General features: G+C 41.0%; 1 protein-coding gene across 2 annotated transcripts in view; it reads left to right on the forward strand.

Moving 5' to 3' along the window:
* The first annotated feature begins 792 nt into the window (after positions 1–792).
* Positions 793–18,665, forward strand: part of cps1 (carbamoyl-phosphate synthase 1, mitochondrial) — a 45,885-nt gene continuing 28,012 nt past the window's right edge. For both annotated transcript variants that reach the window (XM_061089197.1, XM_061089198.1), the window contains exons 1-21: positions 793–968; positions 2,248–2,357; positions 2,553–2,697; positions 4,418–4,507; positions 4,609–4,665; positions 4,757–4,849; positions 5,874–5,963; positions 6,759–6,887; positions 7,480–7,586; positions 7,773–7,914; positions 8,104–8,181; positions 9,563–9,661; positions 9,975–10,070; positions 10,480–10,669; positions 10,760–10,917; positions 11,074–11,202; positions 12,262–12,406; positions 13,754–13,964; positions 14,497–14,695; positions 14,797–14,973; positions 17,083–17,201. In XM_061089197.1, coding sequence (XP_060945180.1) covers positions 843–968; positions 2,248–2,357; positions 2,553–2,697; positions 4,418–4,507; positions 4,609–4,665; positions 4,757–4,849; positions 5,874–5,963; positions 6,759–6,887; positions 7,480–7,586; positions 7,773–7,914; positions 8,104–8,181; positions 9,563–9,661; positions 9,975–10,070; positions 10,480–10,669; positions 10,760–10,917; positions 11,074–11,202; positions 12,262–12,406; positions 13,754–13,964; positions 14,497–14,695; positions 14,797–14,973; positions 17,083–17,201 — 2,690 coding nt within the window. In that variant the 5' untranslated portion in view covers positions 793–842. The remainder of the gene's footprint in view (positions 969–2,247; positions 2,358–2,552; positions 2,698–4,417; positions 4,508–4,608; positions 4,666–4,756; positions 4,850–5,873; positions 5,964–6,758; positions 6,888–7,479; positions 7,587–7,772; positions 7,915–8,103; positions 8,182–9,562; positions 9,662–9,974; positions 10,071–10,479; positions 10,670–10,759; positions 10,918–11,073; positions 11,203–12,261; positions 12,407–13,753; positions 13,965–14,496; positions 14,696–14,796; positions 14,974–17,082; positions 17,202–18,665) is intronic.

Here is an 18,665-nt window from a genome sequence, read left to right on the forward strand (position 1 = left end):
AATCACATATTTCCCCTTACCTTAAACAGCACCTAAGAAATGATGCTGACACAAAATCCTGTGTGAGGACAACACAAGCAAAGATACTATGGATGACAGAGAATCTCAGATACCCTTATCCTGACCTTACTCACCACAACTAAACCAAAACAATGGTTACGTCAACCAAACTAACCATAACTAACACAAAATTAGCCCATTGAAAGTGGGTCAGCACTCTCCCTCTCTCTTCCTCTCTATCACTCTTGCTCTCTCTCAAATGAACATGTCTCTCTATAGTTGTGAGGACAATAATTGACATAATGAATTCCATAGCCCTTCCTACTACTATCCTTAACTATCACAACCTAAACTTAATTCTAACCCTAACCCTAAAACCAGGTCTCAACCCTGGCCAAGATGTCCTCAAATTGACCCTAACTTTAACCCTCCCTAACCCTTATAAGTTGACAGCTTCAACATTTGGCTTCAGCACAACATGTTTCAACAGTAAAATATGCCAACGTCGTCACCGGAAATCTCTTCCTGGATTTCATCAGACGTGAATTAATCCCAGTTGCATCAGTTCTCATATGTCAAAAAAGACAAAAAAGGGTGTGTTCCCGGGGACCAATCCGAACGCTGTGCGCGGGGTGCGATGAGAAAAGCAACGAGCTGGGCAGCCAATCAGAAGTCACGAGTGAAAGCGCTGAGTGTGAGTGTGTGTGAGGACACGAGGAGGGGGGGGCTGCACCAGCTTCTCATCCATTCATCAGTTTCAGGCCCGAGTCCCCCCCCCCCCGCAGTCCTTCTCCCAGCACCTTGCTCCCACAGCCGCCACTGGGACCAGCAGCAGTGTGAATATGACCAGGATCCTTCGGGCCTACAGCGCAGTGAAACCCCTCAGACATGTGTGTGTGTTCGGCAGACAGCTGGGCAGCACGTCGCCCTGCCTGAGGCTCCAAGCTGCTAAACTCTACAGTGTCAAGGTAAGAACCAGTGCGTGTGAGCGGAGATGTGTTGTCGGTGGGGAAAGTTTTCCAAAACTTTCTGCAAGCTCAGCGCTAACGCCACAGTTTGCCTCGGAACTCTGCGCCGAACTCCATAGAGAATTGTGTAAAGTCTAAGATATCTTGCCTATATACAGAAGTGCAAACACACAAAACCGTATTACCGCCATGGGCATAATCAGCAAAGATTGTTTATTGTTTCGGCTCACACCCAATAGAATAAGACGTTCTTGTTTGAGCGTATTTTGAACTTGAGCTATAGTTGACCATTTACGGATAAAGCGCTCTTGCATCAGAAACAGCATCGTGGCAGGGCAGCATGAGCCAGTAGAAAAAGATTGAACTCTGCTGAAACATGGTCACTATGGTGGATTGATACCAAGCCGAATTAAAACACGACTCTATTCGAGTAAAATACAATAAACACGGGAAGCCATCTGCATTTCGTTAATGTGTCATTTATTTAAATCGCAGTAAATCAGCAGTTTCTATAATGCAGTTTTGAAAGTTTTAAGTGAGGTCCGCTGACATGATGATAAGCACACAGATGCAGAACGTGTGTGCACCATGTGTGGAAATACACCCTGGTTGCAATATGCCTTTACAGAACACTTTACCAAAAAAGTCCACTAACTTTTAAGTTTAAAGTTTATAAAGTGAGTTTAAATCAGTGTCATGGTTGAAGTGTTGGTTATAATTTGAAATAAATGTAAAAGAGTCAAATATGTCCAAATCTGCTCCAAAATTTTACCCAGATCACATCTTCCAGCAAGTTTTGTATTACTCCGTCCAGTAGTTTTTGCGTAACCCTGCTAACAGACAGACACATTAGTATTAATTCATCATATACACATATACACATACACCAACACGGATCTTGTGTTAGTAAGTGAACTATTTTCCTGTGATTTAAGGAACTAACTCTGGTTTGACTATTGGTCCCTGGCGATGTGATGTTCAGCAGCTGGAGGTCATTGTGGGTCACTGCAACCTTTATATACACATATTCCCTACACGCGCGCACACACAACACACACACACACTAACACACACTGAACAGAAGAACAGATTTGTGTGTCTCAGCATTCACAGCACAATCCACAGTGACCTGCAGCTTCAGCATGAAGTCCCAGAGGCTCAGTGCTCTCGCTGCTCACCATTTTAAGTGTTGCCTCTGCTCTCTCCAGTGCATCAGTCCTGGGGGAGATTTTTGCTCTAACATCTGCCTGCACTCTTTCTGTTTGTCTCCCCCGTGCAGGCCCAGACAGCCCACCTGGTCTTGGAGGATGGAACCCGGATGAAAGGGTTCTCCTTTGGGCACAATGTGTCGGCCGCAGGGGAACTGGTCTTCAATACGGGCCTGGTGGGGTAAGGAGGAGACGTGCTGACATGAATAAAAAATACAAAAGTGCATTTGAACAAGTGTGTGTCAGATGCTATGAAAACAGAAAATAAAATGTAAAGACCCCTTGTAACCTTTCACTGCCACTGCTTGACAACCTTGTGTGTACATTTAATTAGTTAAGTTTTTCAAAAGGCCATATTTTAATATAAAATCTTCAGGTATCCTGAGGCCCTGACTGACCCCAGCTACAGAGGTCAGATCCTGACCCTGACGTACCCAATAGTCGGGAACTATGGCGTGCCCAACACCCAGGAGCTGGACGAGCTGGGACTGAGGAAGAATGCTGAGTCAGAACGCATCCAGGTTAGAAACACTGCTGTGGTCCGAAGCTTTCAGGGCCTGCATTTCATTTCATCTATATTCATAAATATAGACGCTTCAATTTAGTTTTGTCCTTGTCACTTCCCCGACTCGAGTTATTGACAAAGAATATTTGTCTTGTTGTCTATTTGATTGTTTGATGAGTCGATCAACAGAAAGTTGGACCTAGATTTTAATAATGAAGTCATATAACAAGTCTACTTTTATAATAGCAAACTAAATAGAGGAATCTGCTATTTTCCATTTTTAACGACAACAAATTGACCTGTTAAACCTGTTTAAACTCCATTTTGATATTATTTTGTCAAAGTATTTTCATTCAGTTGTTGGTTCAGTATAACATAGTTTACATTGGTAGGGCCAGGGTCCTGAGTTGGATTCAGATTGCCTGCCCATGCGTGATGAGGGATTTACAGGAACAATTTCTGCATGTGATTCAGTGCAGTTTTATCATCCTCACTGTTCACTCTCTTTTCACTGTGTCAGAGCTGCTCGTGCAAACCGAGCACTGCACTTCACATTGAAAGCTCTCAACAGGTACAACACGTGGTTTCTTTTATTGTGGAGCAGCCACAAGAAGTGCGGGGTGATGCATTAAGCTCATTCATCTTTTTTCTTCAGAGGATCATTTTTGTATTGGAGATGGGCTTTGGTGATGCCATATGGAACTCTTCAGAGCTTCCCCTATACTGTACAGGGCTGGTTGAGAACCCCCCTCCAACAAACAATATAAAAAATAAATAATCTAAATTACGAAATCAAACGAAAGACAATTCGGCATTATTTTTGTTACTTATTTGTGTGTGTGCCTCTGTGCAGTGTGTTTGGTTAAACTGTAAACGGATACACCAACTGATCTTCTGTTATACTTAGAATTAACAGGGTTTTGGCAAATTGTTAAAAATCTGAATTTAATGTTTAAATATTTGGTCTTAAATATATTTCGGTAGGTCTTAATAATGTTGACATTCTTTGAATGTTGACATTCTTTGAATCCTACGTAGTTAACCCCGTTTAGAATGAGTGTTTTACCTTTTTAAGAGAAATGTTTTGGCGACATGCATAGTTTGTAACGTATCAATCTGTTGAACAAACTGATAAAAACTACAGAAAAGACCAACATGGAACTGAGAGTTAATCTCAAAACACAACAGTCAGAATTCATCTCAGTACACTCTCAGAGACTATGGATACTGATTGTCTCTGTCTGTAGTTTGTGCGATAATGTAGCATTTCGAGAATCCTTCTCCACTCGGTAACCTCAACTTATCTCATTAATTATGTTCTTAAATGTACTTCTTGAAACCCTGATAAAGTCGTCTGCTCTAGAAGTATTTGTTAAGGCTACCAAGTTGTTCTTGCTGCCACCACAATAATCATGGTTGTCACTAAATCAATCAGGCCTGAACTACTCAAGATCATTACATTAATTGATTAACTAAATTGGCAGATTAGTTAATGAATTATTGTTTGTTATCTTTTACATCTAAAGATACAAACAAATATAAGCAGCAGAGTGTACTCTCTGGGTGTTCTTCCTCATGCTCAGGATGTGCTGGCACGCTGAGACACATTTTAGTATTTTATGGCAGCTCTTGACACCAGCACACACACTTGGAGCAGGTGCAGTTTAGTTGCAAGAGTTTTAGTTTTGACCTTTCATTTATTTCCCGGGCTAATATTTGTGCTTCTGTGCCTCCAGGTATCCGGTCTCCTGGTTCAAGACTACAGCCACGAGTACAGCCACTGGAACTCTGTCAAGTCCCTGGGTCAGTGGCTCCAAGATGAAAAGGTTAGGATTCAAATTACCTCCTCCTCGGGGGTCATGTTGGAACAGTGAATAAGACCTGGCTTTTTGACAAGCTAACAATTTCTTACTTCCCCTCCCTGAAGGTTCCTGCACTGTTTGGGATCGACACCCGAATGTTGACCAAAGTTATCCGAGACAAGGTGCAGTAAATGCACAGTTCTGGTCTGGTGCATCATTGAGTAAACAGACAGCCGTGATCGCTCACTGATGATGATGTGCTCGTGGTTTCAGGGCACGGTTCTGGGGAAGATTGAATTTGACGGACAGCCCGTTGAGATATCGGACCCCAACCTGAAGAACTTGGTGGCGGAGGTCTCCACCAAGGTAACAGCTGCTACCATTTATTTATGGTTATCGTCACACCAAGTTCATACCTGATATTAATATCCATCCTGAGGGATTGAACCACAAGTGGACAATGTTAGGTTCAGGATTGAATGCACCCAAACACATCTAAAGCCCATTCTGACGTGGGACTTGGTCCGTCCTGGTTCACCTGTGGAGGATCACATACTAACGTCCTCTGGCCTGCTACAGTTTTACAGGGATCGAAAAGTATTTCTACGCCACCACAATATAATCACCGATCATTACATAATGACATTTAATTTCAACACTCCTCTGACTCCTCCGTACCTTGAGATTTCATACAATGAGCAATGACATACAGGACATACAGCACTTTTATATATCCTATATACATACATATACCTCCTTGAGAGGAACACATGTTATCGATTAACCTCTTTAATCTTTAGAAATAGGTGATCAGTATCCTGTCTCCTACTCTGTCTCAGACCCCTTGAGTGAAACATCAGTTTTCAAAGATCTCTTATCAATGTTTTACAACCCACTCACATCCCCTGTCCTGTGAAGTCGTTGTTAGGTGACCCTGTGAGTGAGGAAGTCATATAACATCAGTTGCTTGAGCAACACCCTGATATCTAAGGGAATCCATTTGCTCATCTTTCTATACATCTAAGTGGTTCCTTCCATCAATCACTGCCCATATGGTAAAATTGCCATCACAACCCGACACACATTTGCACACACAACAACAAACACACAGTGACATCGGACACCTCTGTAAAAACATCATTTGGTCTTTGTGAACAGAAATGAGGTGCATGTTTATTCTGCATCTAGAGGGGAAAGGGAGGTCCAATGACGAGTGACACATTCAAGATGTATTTTAATGTCATGTGTCAGGTCAATGTTCAAACCAGGTCTGACCAGGATCACAATTACATCAGTTCACACTGGACTCAAAACACATTTTCCTCTTTTTACAAATGACTTTTATGATCACTAAACTCCTGTTGTGTTTGCCCGCCCCCTCACCTCACAGGAAACCAAAGTTTTTGGAAAAGGGAACCCAATCAAAGTAGTGGCCGTTGATTGTGGCATCAAACACAACATCATCCGCCTGCTGGTTAAGGTGAGAAAGTAAAACCCTCTTGTTCATTGTGCTTCCTCATTTGATTCCACACTCAGGAATGATGTGTCTGTGGCTGAGCCCCTAATGAACCTTCTCTGCACAAATATAGGAAAAGAAAATTGACACTTTGTTTTCTGCAACATGACCTAGAAAATTTCAGATAGTAACATTAGGTCTTAATGAATCATTCTGTAGAAGTAATTTGTGTCACGCAGCTGCAACGGAAAATGGGTTTCTTGTTTCTTTCTTTGTGCTCCACTTAACGATTAGATGTTATTTATGATTTTGGTATAATTGGTTGTAATAGTAGTGGAGGAAAAACAGCCCGCACACTTTATTACAATAGTCTGGTTATTGTCTGTTTATCATATAATTTATCTTCCTTTATTTGTTGTTGATTGGTTTGTTGGTCATTGTGTGGCAGTGTGTAGAGTTTCATTTGTCAAATAATTGGTCAAATTAATAGTAATTATCATTAGGGAGGATTTTTGACTTCCTAGTTCGTAAAATGGAAATGATGACGCTGTTGCCTGTTTATTGTGTTTGAGGAGAGAGTTTACTGGAGGAAATGTCACATTAATTGTGTCATAAATCTGCATATGATTATTGTCATTGTCTGAGGACCTTGGAGTCTATTAACTCCAACTTCATTATAAGTACTGAATCTTTGTTAAAACTAGAGGGACAAATGTTGATTTAATACTGTTACATTATACTGAGGGACTCTGTCATGACCATGGTTAAGTGGCATCCTAAGACTACAGAGTGGGTCAGTGTTTCAGTATTTGTGTGCAGAGGGGGGCAGAGGTCCATCTTGTGCCGTGGGACCAGGACTTGCTGAGTCTAGACTACGACGGTCTGTTCATCTCCAACGGACCAGGAGACCCGTCTCTGGCCAAGAAGCTCATCCAGAATGTCAGCAAGGTACGGCATGGAGATTTTTAAATCTGTAGGGCATCAGTAGAATTAAAACTGAAGTCCATAGTTCTGCAACTTGTGAAATTGGACCATAAAGAGTGGAAGTTCATGTTGAGACTTTCTTTTTTTTGAAGACTGCATCATAAGCCAAAATCATTGATCTGTATTTTCACTTGAGGGCACATCAGGTTATTTTTATTATCATTTACATCGAGTAAAATTCAAATGTATTTATGAATGTTATGTCCTGTAGTCACATCACCCTAAAAATACAACATATTAGGGCCATATGAAAAAAATGCCGTAATATTACAAGAATCAAGACATCATTTATCGAGAAAAAAGTGAGAATATGGAAATAAAGTTAGAATCTTATGAGGATAAAAAGTCATTACGTGAATAAACTCGTTATTGATTGAGAAAAAAAGTCGTAATATTTAGAAAATAGAGCAGAGTTCCACTCCTGGATACAAAACCTTGATTTGTTTGATAATATATTCTTTTCCCTTTAAGTGGCCATACTTTTCCATCGTATGATAACTTTTCTATCATGATCTAAACTAACATGAGTAATAATTGTTTACATTTTGTCCTGAAGGTGCTGGAAAGTGATCGTCCCCAGCCGGTGTTTGGTATCTGCATGGGAAACCAAATCACTGCTCTGGCTGCAGGAGCTGCATCGTATAAACTGCCTATGGGCAACAGGTGAATTTTTAAAATAACATAATTAAGAATATAAACAACATGTAAACTCTTTAAGGAGCCTCATAAACATTTTAGTGTCTGTGGACTTAAACGCTGTTGTAGTTAATTGTGATGCTCTATTTTTCAGCTATTTGCTATCATGTGGCCCATAAACAAATAATAAACAGTGTGGTTATTGTTCTCCAGAGGCCAGAACCAGCCGGTGCTGAATGTGATGACGGGCCAGGCCTTCATCACGGCGCAGAACCACGGCTACGGCATAGATACGGAGTCCCTGCCCCCGGGGTGGAGCCCGCTGTTCGTTAATGCCAATGACGGCACCAATGAGGTTCATTTCTCTCACATCACTGACAAAATGGCATTTTAATATTTCCGTTGTATATGTCGACGAGTTCAATCGAGCAGAAATAATATATTTCAGAAAGAACCACCTGTTTTCGAGATGTTTCTCAGAGAAATGCAGAACTGTAATTTGCCGCTGGCTTTCTTTTCACTGTCAAACGTGCTTCTTTTCCAGGGCATCATGCACAACACTAAGCCTGTTTTCACGGCTCAGTTCCACCCGGAGGCTAAAGGGGGTCCCACAGACACAGAGGTAATTAAAAACTCTGATAGCAATGCATTAAGTACCTGAATACAACACTGAAGTTAAGTAAAGGCATATACTCGCAGGGCGCAGCAAGGGAGAAGTCGGTAAAAGTTTGAGTCTGTCCTTCTATCTGTCTGTCTGTCTATGTCTTCACCTCCATCTCTCTCTATACCTAGATCTCATAAATCTCTCTCTCTTTATCTCTATCTCTACATATCTCTACATATGAATTTATAAATGTTTTATTTAAATTTACAAACTGGAGACAGACTCAACAAAAACAACACAATAGACAATATGCTGGTCCTGTAGCCTTCATCCAGCTGCTGAGTGATGCTAAGCCTGCCTAAAAAATGTAGCCTCATTGTTTCCAAGCAAATGTGGCAACTATCATCTTTTGCATTTTTCGGAAAAATGTTGGAGGTCTCTTTCCCCCCCGTCGTTGTCCACAGTACCTCCGTGGTGACACTATGAAACAACAAACAGGGGAAGCAACCAAAGCCGCTACTACCTATATTTATATCTCTATATATCACTTTTTATTCTAAATGTATATCACTATTTATCTGTATCTCTATCTCTTTGTATCTAAACAATGTATGTAGCTTTATCTCTTGACATATCTTTAATGTTATATCTATATTTATATAATCACGGACGCGTCAGGGCTCAGGTGGAGTAGCACTCACTAACAGTGTCTCTCCGTGTCCTTGCACAAACCCGTTGATTGTTCTGTCCTCAAGTTTCTCTCTGCCCCCCCCCCACCGCCCCCACACGGCAGACGAGGACTGCAGTTCAAGTTCTGGTCAAAGTATGTTGTAACCTCTGTCACGTTGAGGCAGAATAATAAGACCTGTCCTCCACAACCACAACATAAACCTGACAGCTCAGTGGGAGATTCTCTTTGCTTCCACCTGGGCTGGACTGCGGGAGACATCACCAGCAATTTGCACAGGGGCCGATGACAAATGTCTTACCGGCAGGGAGGTGCAATGTTTTTTTTAATGCGTCTGTCTCAGACATGGAGAATATTATTGATTTTTTTCCCTGCGACTTTCTGAATAACATGACAAGAGGATAAGTTAACTTGTCTGTCAGTAAACAGTCAGTTACAGTTTGTTATCGAGACTTCAGACACAGTTACCACAGCTGACATTTGTCACTGCAGCCAAACTTCTTACTCTTTTGTTACTGAGGCCACAGATAAGTTTCCACAGATTTTAGATCTACCTCCTGTTCAACCCCAGATACATGGACTAAAACAAAATTTACTCTATAGCCTTTGAGTGGCTGAATGTGCATTATATCATCCATTATCTGTACCGCTTATCCTTTGAGAGCACTTTTCAAATCCTTGTTGTATTGTTATTTCTCTCTCTGTCCACAGTTCCTCTTTGATACCTTCATATCGTTGATCAAGAAAGGAAAGGACGCCAACCTGGTGTCAGTCATGCCCAAGAAACCCTGCATACCCCCGAGAGCCAAGGTACAGTACGACGCTCAGGCTCAGCAGGTTCACCTCAAGCCTCCGAACAGTGATTTGTTTAAACATTGGCTTAAAAGAGAATATACCAAATGCATCACTTTACAGGAAACTACCAGGATTGAGTTCGACAAGGAACCAAGTTTTAATTTATAAAAAATGCTGCTCGTTACTGTACTTTGTGACTAAGCGTTTTAAATCAGGGTCACAATATGAGCACTGAGAAAGATGCTGAATGGAGCTTCATGCTGTGCAGTGTCAGTAAGTGTAACCTGCAGTTAATCACTGTGGTCATAGTCTGTTTGTGTTCACGCAGGTGTCGAAGGTGCTGGTGCTGGGCTCTGGAGGCCTTTCCATCGGTCAGGCTGGAGAGTTTGACTACTCTGGATCTCAGGCCATTAAAGCCTTGAAGGTAAGAGGTAGTAACACAACGTCCTGATGCCATTTGAATGTGTTCTGCACCAAAAACCATTCTCCATCATTCTCAAGTATGGTTGTAAAGTTAAAGAGGATATCACTGGGCATCAATATAATGTGCAGTGTGATTTGAGAAGAGAAGTAATGTCACATATCATGTCAAATAATTGGCGCTTCGAAATCATAACCTATCCTGTTATTAGTTATACATGTCATTTTCCTGCTGTGACATTTTAAATGTCTGCAGTGAACAAGTATGTGTTGTAAAACTCAGAAATAAAATATATAAAAAACACGGTAACACATGTGAAATATAGAACATGTGGTCAAATTAACACTGACAACTAATCATCACACTCACACTTTTTAAAATATTAATATTTGACTGCGTGTGCATGTTGTAGGAGGAGAATCTGAAGACGGTGCTCATGAACCCAAACATAGCCTCGGTTCAGACCAACGAGGTGGGAAGCAAACAGGCCGACTCGGTCTACTTCCTGCCCGTCACGCCACAATTTGTAACTGAAGTAATCAAGACCGAGCGTCCGGACGGCATCCTGCTCTCTATGGGCGGACAGACTGCGCTCAACTGCGGTAGGACGAGCATATGTGGATACACTGTTTTCATTTTTTTTCCGTGGCTTGGGTTTTGACCATATATCTCTATGTTTGTGTGGCGTTCAGGAGTAGAGTTGTTCCAGCGTGGCGTCCTGGAGAAGTACGGGGTAAAGGTCCTGGGAACCCCGGTGGAGTCCATCATGGCCACAGAGGACAGACAGCTTTTTGCTGACAAACTGAATGAAATCAATGAGAAGATCGCGCCCAGTTTCGCTGTGGAGTCGGTGAGGACCCCGAAAACACTTATACATTTCCTGTCCAGTCACTTCCCAAGTCTGTGTAGTATTGTATATAGATATCTTTATTCTCTATTTCCTGTATTGGGTTATTAAAGCTTTATTTTTTATTTTTGGGGAGTAATATTTGTGTGCATCTTCCAGGTGACTGATGCGTTGAAAGCAGCAGAGCGGATTGGATACCCGGTGATGTTACGATCGGCCTATGCCCTGGGAGGTCTGGGCTCTGGTCTCTGTGCCAACAAAGAGATCCTCGAGAAAACCGCCAACCAGGTCAGAATAACTACTGCTCAGCAGGCTGGTCGACATTTGGCTGCAATCGTAATAGTTTTTCTCTGTATTTATTTTTCTTGACATTTAATAAATCATTCCTATCAAACCAGCAAATTAAGCATTTTCCCTCAGACTTTTACTGACACACTTTTAGTTTTGTACCTTCACCTGTTTGCAGCACAAACCTGCACAAAGATAACAGCTTTGAAATTGTTTAGATATGTGTCTTTGGTCCTCTTCCACGAAAGGAATAGTTCTCTGTTGCTAAGCAACATTCCTTTGTGCTCGTCCAGTATCCAGCTTCATGTCTGGCAGCTCAGTTGTTTCTAATGTGTGATCCCACAACTGCAAAATGAACTGTCTGTGCTAGACTGTATTAGATGGACACACACTGTTTTTATGCAATGCACTGTCTTCTGCAGTTATTGTTATTTCAATAAAAAATACATAATAATTCATTATTTTTATTATAATCTGGAGGTATCAGTGGTAAATCTTTGTTCACCAGATATTGTTGGTGGCAGTTAGGCTGGTTTGTATCAAAATACAGGTCTGAGAACTAGTTCTTAATGTCTGTGTTTAAGAACCTGAGGCAAACACTTTTCTTCAACCCCATGTCCTTGTTATAAAAAATATTTTTATGTTAATTACTATCATAGCATGCACCAGTAGAAAGTTGCACGGGGGTCTGCAGGATCTCAGAATTTAAGACCTTAAAGTGTTTATATGTTCCATCATGCTTTTAAATGAATATGTATATATTTTTTTAAAAGAAATGTTATGGCAGCATGTATAGTTTGTAATGTCTCCATGAGTTCTTTCTCAATGACACAGATATGAGCACGCTGTAATAAAACTACAAACAACACCTTTAACAACCACAGTTAATGTAATTTTATATTCTATAAATCAAATTTTTCATATCTGTCATACATACATATAGTGGGTCTTAATTTAATTCATTATGTTCTTTAAAAGTTTTAAATTCAACATGTTGTAACCTGCTGATAAGCTGACAAAGCATCTAAATTGATGATGTTCTGTGGGTATAAATCCTAGGCTCTGGTCATGAGCAGTCAGATCCTGGTGGAGAAGTCTCTGATGGGCTGGAAGGAGGTGGAGTACGAGGTGGTGCGAGACGTGGCTGATAACTGCGTCACCGTGTGCAACATGGAGAACTTCGACCCACTGGGCATTCACACAGGTACCAAACAGAAACATTCAGTACACACTGAATAATAACTTCCTCTTCAAAACTATTACAGGCTCTGTTTTGTCCGTCATTCCCTATGTACCTATCCGTCTGTTCCAGTCTTTTAAAAACAATATTTCAAAAGCCTTGAGGGAATCTCTTCAAATGTGGTGCAAATGGTCCCGTTGACTCACGGATTAGCTGATTAGATTTGGGTTGTCAAATGTCACATTGGCCTCATGCGAGTCTGGAAAATGACTTATGTAGACTGAAACTGTAGAAGTGTGTGGAGGCCACAGTGCAGTAATTCCACTATGATCTGGTGTGTTTGATTTACTTCTGTTTGCTGCTTGTATTCTTGTTGTTCTCAGCTGAACAAGTTACTCATGTTGACCGAGCTCGCTGCCTCACCTGGTGAGAGGATGTAGGACAGCGGTCGGCATTATTTTTGTTGTTGTTGTTTCGACAGATCAGTAGAAAGCGCTGAAAATCAATAGTTGAATGGCAAAGTGAAGCCTTTGGGTTTAGCTCAGTTCTCATAGCCAACATCCAGCGCTCGTACTGACTGAGACACTTGAAGTGTACATAAGATTAATGGTGGTTTGTGTTCGTCTTGTGTACTTTACAAAGTCCAGAGGATAAACAGAAAAGTATTGTTTTATCTAAAATGCAATATGTTTCTGAGCCCAGAGTTTCCTTCACCTTATAAATATCTACCTCTGCCAAGGATGTTATATTTCCATCTGAGTTTTTTTTGCAGTATGACACAAAAACTAATCATCAGATTTCCATGACATTTTTTGGAGGGAGGGGGATGACACATTACATTTTGGGACAGATAAAGGAATTTTGCTGTTCGAGGGAAGGATTTTACCCACATTCTCCTTGATTTCTCAGAGAATAATATTGGATATTTATGAGTCTATGATTTGCTGTAGATCCAAACATAAAACTGTATCTAGTAAATCTAAATGTGGTTTCATAAGGGTACTGCTGGGCCTTTGCAGAGGTATGCACTATTCTTAATATCCTTTTCGTTTTTTTATGCAGATGTTTATTGGTGATTTTTAAGGACTTTGTAGTATTTATACAGAAATTAAATGACATCCGAAAGACATCAGATGACACTGGCCCAAATTTTTGGGGTTGTTGATGTCCAGTCAATTATTGAATGTGAGAAAGGAAAGGAAATAGACATTTTAGATTGGAGATGAATGGTGGAATTCTTTAAATTATATTTTTGTACCTACTCAGATTAAAATCCAAATGAGAAGCACACTTTTGTTGCACTTTGTCATCCACCAAAAAACTATTGATATATAATAAGTCGCTCTAACCCCACATCTTCTTCTTCCTCAGGTGACTCTATAGTAGTAGCACCGAGCCAGACGCTGTCAAACGAGGAGTACCACATGCTCCGGGAGACGGCCATCAAGGTGGTCCGTCACCTTGGCATTGTAGGTGAATGCAACATCCAGTACGCTCTCCACCCTTTGTCCCTGGAGTACTGCATTATCGAGGTGAACGCCCGGCTCTCCAGAAGCTCGGCTCTTGCATCCAAAGCCACCGGGTGAGAACATTAGTCCATGTGAACACAACACACATACTACGGTTTCAAATCAAATATAAAATGCATATTAAGGAGTAGGTAATATGCAGTATATATAATTGTGTCCCAGGGGATTTCCTCTTGAAGCTTAGTTATTATGTCTAATTATCTTGGTTGAGGCGAAAGGTTTATGATCTCAAAAAAATAACTTGAAGAGGAGTTCCTCTGCACCATATTTAAACTCAGCAGTAAGTTTTGTTCTTATGAGGCTAGATATTTAAATTACACACACACAGTATCACACACACTGAAAGGTAGTTACCATGAAGTAATATAAGATGTAAGCAAATTAAATTTTAGATTGTGAAAAAATTTGTCAAAATAAGGTCTTTGGTCTTTTTCTAAAAGAGTAAATATAATCATCAATACAGAGTTAACATTTATTCAGGATATTATTTTTAATGTCAAAAAAAGTTTTTGTTAATAAACTCTGCGACTAATGTCCAGCTTCAGTTAATTTTGTTCTTCTTTCTGCTCTGTCCTTGTCTCACAGGTACCCGTTAGCATTTGTAGCTGCTAAGCTGGCACTGGGAATCCCCCTACCAGAGATCAAGAATGCGGTATCGGAGAAGACCACGGCCTGCTTTGAACCCAGTCTGGACTACATCGTCACCAAGATCCCCCGCTGGGACCTGGACCGCTTCCAGGGCATGTCCAGTGAAATCGGCAGTTCCATGAAGAGTGTCGGAGAGGTGGGGGAGGACCCACGGATAAACACCCACATCCTCACCCTCTTATTTACTGTGCTCACACCGATATTTTATCGTCTTGTAATCCCCTCTTCCGGATTCAGGTGATGGCAGTGGGCCGGACCTTTGAGGAGAGTGTTCAGAAGGCCCTGCGGATGTGTCATCCATCAGTGGACGGCTTTGTGCCCCACCTGCCACTCAAGAAAGCCTGGTCTGACACGCAGGACTTGCAGCAGGAGCTTGCTGTGCCCTCCAGCACCCGCGTCTTCTCCCTCGCCAAGGTACACTAATCTTTCATAGCGTTAATAATGAATGACACCAACTACAGTTTTCTCATTAAAATCACATTTTGAAGTGTCAAGAAAGAATTATCATGAAAAAATCATGAAACACGGGGAAGAAAAATGTGTCCCTGTCCTTCCTGCATGCCGAGCCGTGAATGCCTAATTGTGTGGAAATGCTTGTCTTTGAAATTGAGATTGACTTAAATAGATGCAGAGGTGTTTTAGGTTGTTATAATTCCTGGGTAACACCCGTAAACGGTAATTATCTAACTGACAGCAGGGTCTTCTCAGATATTTACTAATGTGGTTAATCATCTGAAATGTGTTTTATTTATTTTTTTCTTGCCTGATACTTTGCTGTTAGTCTGTGTTTCTCATATAAAGAAGTGTGGGTGAAACAACACTTAAAAGCGCAGGGTCAAGCTCTGTCATAGAGATGCAGCATGAACTCATACAAGGTTAAAACCTCTACAGGTTCCGGCTCTTGCAGCAGAGAAGCAGCAGAGGTTGTGTCAGTGTTGAAACCTCCAGCTATGTGAGCTCAGTGTCGTGACAGCGCAGATGGATACGTTTCCTTAAGTGTGGAGTGAGATCATCTGCGATGGCGACGTCATTAGGGATTAATGAGCCATATCTTATATCCGGGCAATCAAACGCCAGCTATAGACGTAGTCAAAAGTGTTGGTGCCCTCGCAAATCATTAAAAGATGTCTCCGTTCCAGAAGGGTGAAGAAATTAGAAGCTCTATTACGATGCCTACCTACCTGCCTCTTGTCTGCAGTTGAAACAAACAAAGAAAATAGCTGAATTATTGCTTCTTCTTCAATGTCTCTATTATTGGCGCCCTTTAGAAGTGAGGATAATTTGGATTATAGTGACATTTCAAGCAGGCTCTTTTTAATTATTATCAAAGATTTCTTGGAAGTTATTCAGTGTATTTAAATGGAGGAAAAGTTCTCATTGTGCTGTTTTGGTATTATCGTTATTTTAGTATAAGCAGATTTTCTTCTGTTCCTGTGACCACTTGCTTACATTTTGTAAGTTTAAGGTTCCGAATAATCAGGTCAGCTAACTTTTATTACAGCGTACAGATTCGTCTTTTGGTTTATTGGGGGATGGTAACCAATGTCAAGGTGCATTACCGCCATGCACTTTTAGTTTCAATATCCTACTTCTTCTTCTTCTTCCCCATTTGTTTCTGTATCTCTTATTACCCTTCATATTTGATAGCTTCTCCTTCTTCCTGGTTTGTTCGTTCAATTGTGCTTGTTATAAGATAGTTGAATGGTCCAAAGATGACAAACAGCCTCACCTTCGATTGTTAATGAGTTGCAATGCCTCTGGGAGAGAGGGCTGTGGCCAGATGAAACACAATCAGAGTTCTTTCCGAAGTCACATTAGCCCCATGTGTACACATGAGGAAAATAAATTAAGCTTTCAAAGCACAGAATCCCCCCCCAGGGAGGCTCGGTTATGTTATGTTGGTGCATATGGCACAGGGTGATTCAGGGCACAAGGAAATCAGAAGGTTATCAAATATTTATTGGATGTAAACCTTCAGTTTGTTGCTGCTACTTTTGCAGCTCAGGGACACAAACAAAACGGGCAGGATTCTTTGACAATGGTTACATAGTCTATTATAGAATCACAGGATGTGACTACATTTGAAAAGATAGGTACTGAAATAGGCTAGGTCTATGTGATTGCAATATTCCACTGGAAGTCACAGTAATCACCGGCTGCACCACTGCAGCTCCTGATGTCATAGGCTCCACTGACTTTACAGACCGCTCACTAAAATCCACGTAATGCTCATCTGAAAGAATTTCATTCGTCAGAAAATCTAACATGTTTTCAGGGGCAGAATCTCTGTCGTGTTACAAACGTTAATAAATGGCCAAAATTGGCAAAGTAATATTGTATATCGTTCACTCTTTTGACTTGAAGGAATGACCATCAACTTGTAACAGGATTTTAATTAAAAGCAACTGATAATTAGAATTTGTTGAAACTTTGTGAAACCTACTGGATGTCTACAACAAAGAACATGTACTATGAACCTGTCAAAGGTAACACTGAGTCTGTTTGGTGCCCGGTGTGTTTTAGGCTCTCCACAGTGGCATGAGTGTGGATCAGATCCACCAGCTGACGTTCATCGACAAGTGGTTCCTCCACAAGCTGCGCAAGATAACCCACATGGATCAGCACCTGGCAAACTACAAGAGGTAAAGTTCAATGTGATGTCCCTAATGTGCATGTCAGTTCCTTTGCTGCTGGATTAAAGGGATATGATTAATTTTAGCATTTAAAGTTGTTAAATGCTTCTGATTTACTTATGTGGTTGTACAGTGCTGATGTGCCTGTATGTGACTCTGCAGTGTGTTTTCTGATTATCCTTAAGACCTAGAGCAACAGTTACTCTTTATTATAATAATACAAATAATGTACGCCTCCTGCACATCCCCATGAAGCTAGTTTTACACAACTGACAAGAAGCCAACTTCGTAACTGTAAAAGTCACAAATTTTTTAACAACAATTGTCTCAGCCGGGTTCATACGTTTCCTGTTTGTCCCCTGGAAACACATCTGTTGTCAGCTGTGCTGCTTGCACCATGTTTTTGTGCTTGTCTGTGTTGTGTTTACTTGCAGCATTTTTTAATAGTGTTGCATGTATTTGCAACACTACTGCTGTTTTCATGAAATTTATTGGGTTTTGTCTATTTAAGGCTGCTGCACATTCGAGGATAATCGGGCTGATTTAGGACCCATAAGCCTCTGCTCTCTGTACATCTGTATGTGAAGTTGACCCTCAAATAATTTTAACCACATTAGCCATATATCATTGTTATCTCCCTTATTATTTCTGCAGTATAGACTTAGTTGGTTTGCAGATTACTTTTGGCCCTTTGCTACTGAGAGGTGGTTCACATTGACTTAAACAGATCAAAAGTTTCAGCTAAATTCTTTTCTCTGTTTTTAAACTTTTGAATTCAGTCTCATTCTTATTTTATTGGCATTTCATTACAATGCAAAAAAATTCAGAAACACAAACACTGTGATGGCTCGCAGCTCCTATATTATACATACAGTTGGTACGTAGGTTGCTGTTTATGAATCAAAGTGCCTCAGGAAACTACACAAGATTTTATTTAAAACATGCATGAATGGAGGTGGAGGCTTTGTTTTCATACCATCACTTTATGTTGAATTTTCTTCAATGCAGGTTTGCTTAGACAGCTTCTTATCCCTGCTTCCTTTTTTGGCTTGAATACTTCCACAAGAGAGAGTTGAGATTTAGAAATTGACAGATTATATAAAGAGGACACAGTTGTGGGGACTTTTTCTAAATTACTTCACATTCTTCAGTTCGAAAATGTCGGGTCCTCATAAATGAGATGAGCCCCAGTCTCTTCACGTCCGTGTGTCTTTCCCTGCCGCGGTTCACCTCCTCTCAGCCGCTGCCCTCGCTGTCTCTCTGCCCTCTGGCTCTTACCTGGACAGCTCAAATCAAAGCCGCTGTGAATTTTCATGGCTCAGCCACAGGTAACCCGCTGCTTTCCTCTGGCTGAGCTGTTTAATAATTAATGCCTGGCTGTCTGGTTGGCTGCCACCGCTACACGCTGACACATAGAAGTGCTGTTGTAGTCTCCACTGCCTCTGGAGCAGGGGACATTGGGATGGAGACACA

The sequence above is a fragment of the Limanda limanda genome, chromosome 16 (assembly GCF_963576545.1).
Source record: "Limanda limanda chromosome 16, fLimLim1.1, whole genome shotgun sequence".
Lineage (NCBI taxonomy): Eukaryota > Metazoa > Chordata > Actinopteri > Pleuronectiformes > Pleuronectidae > Limanda > Limanda limanda.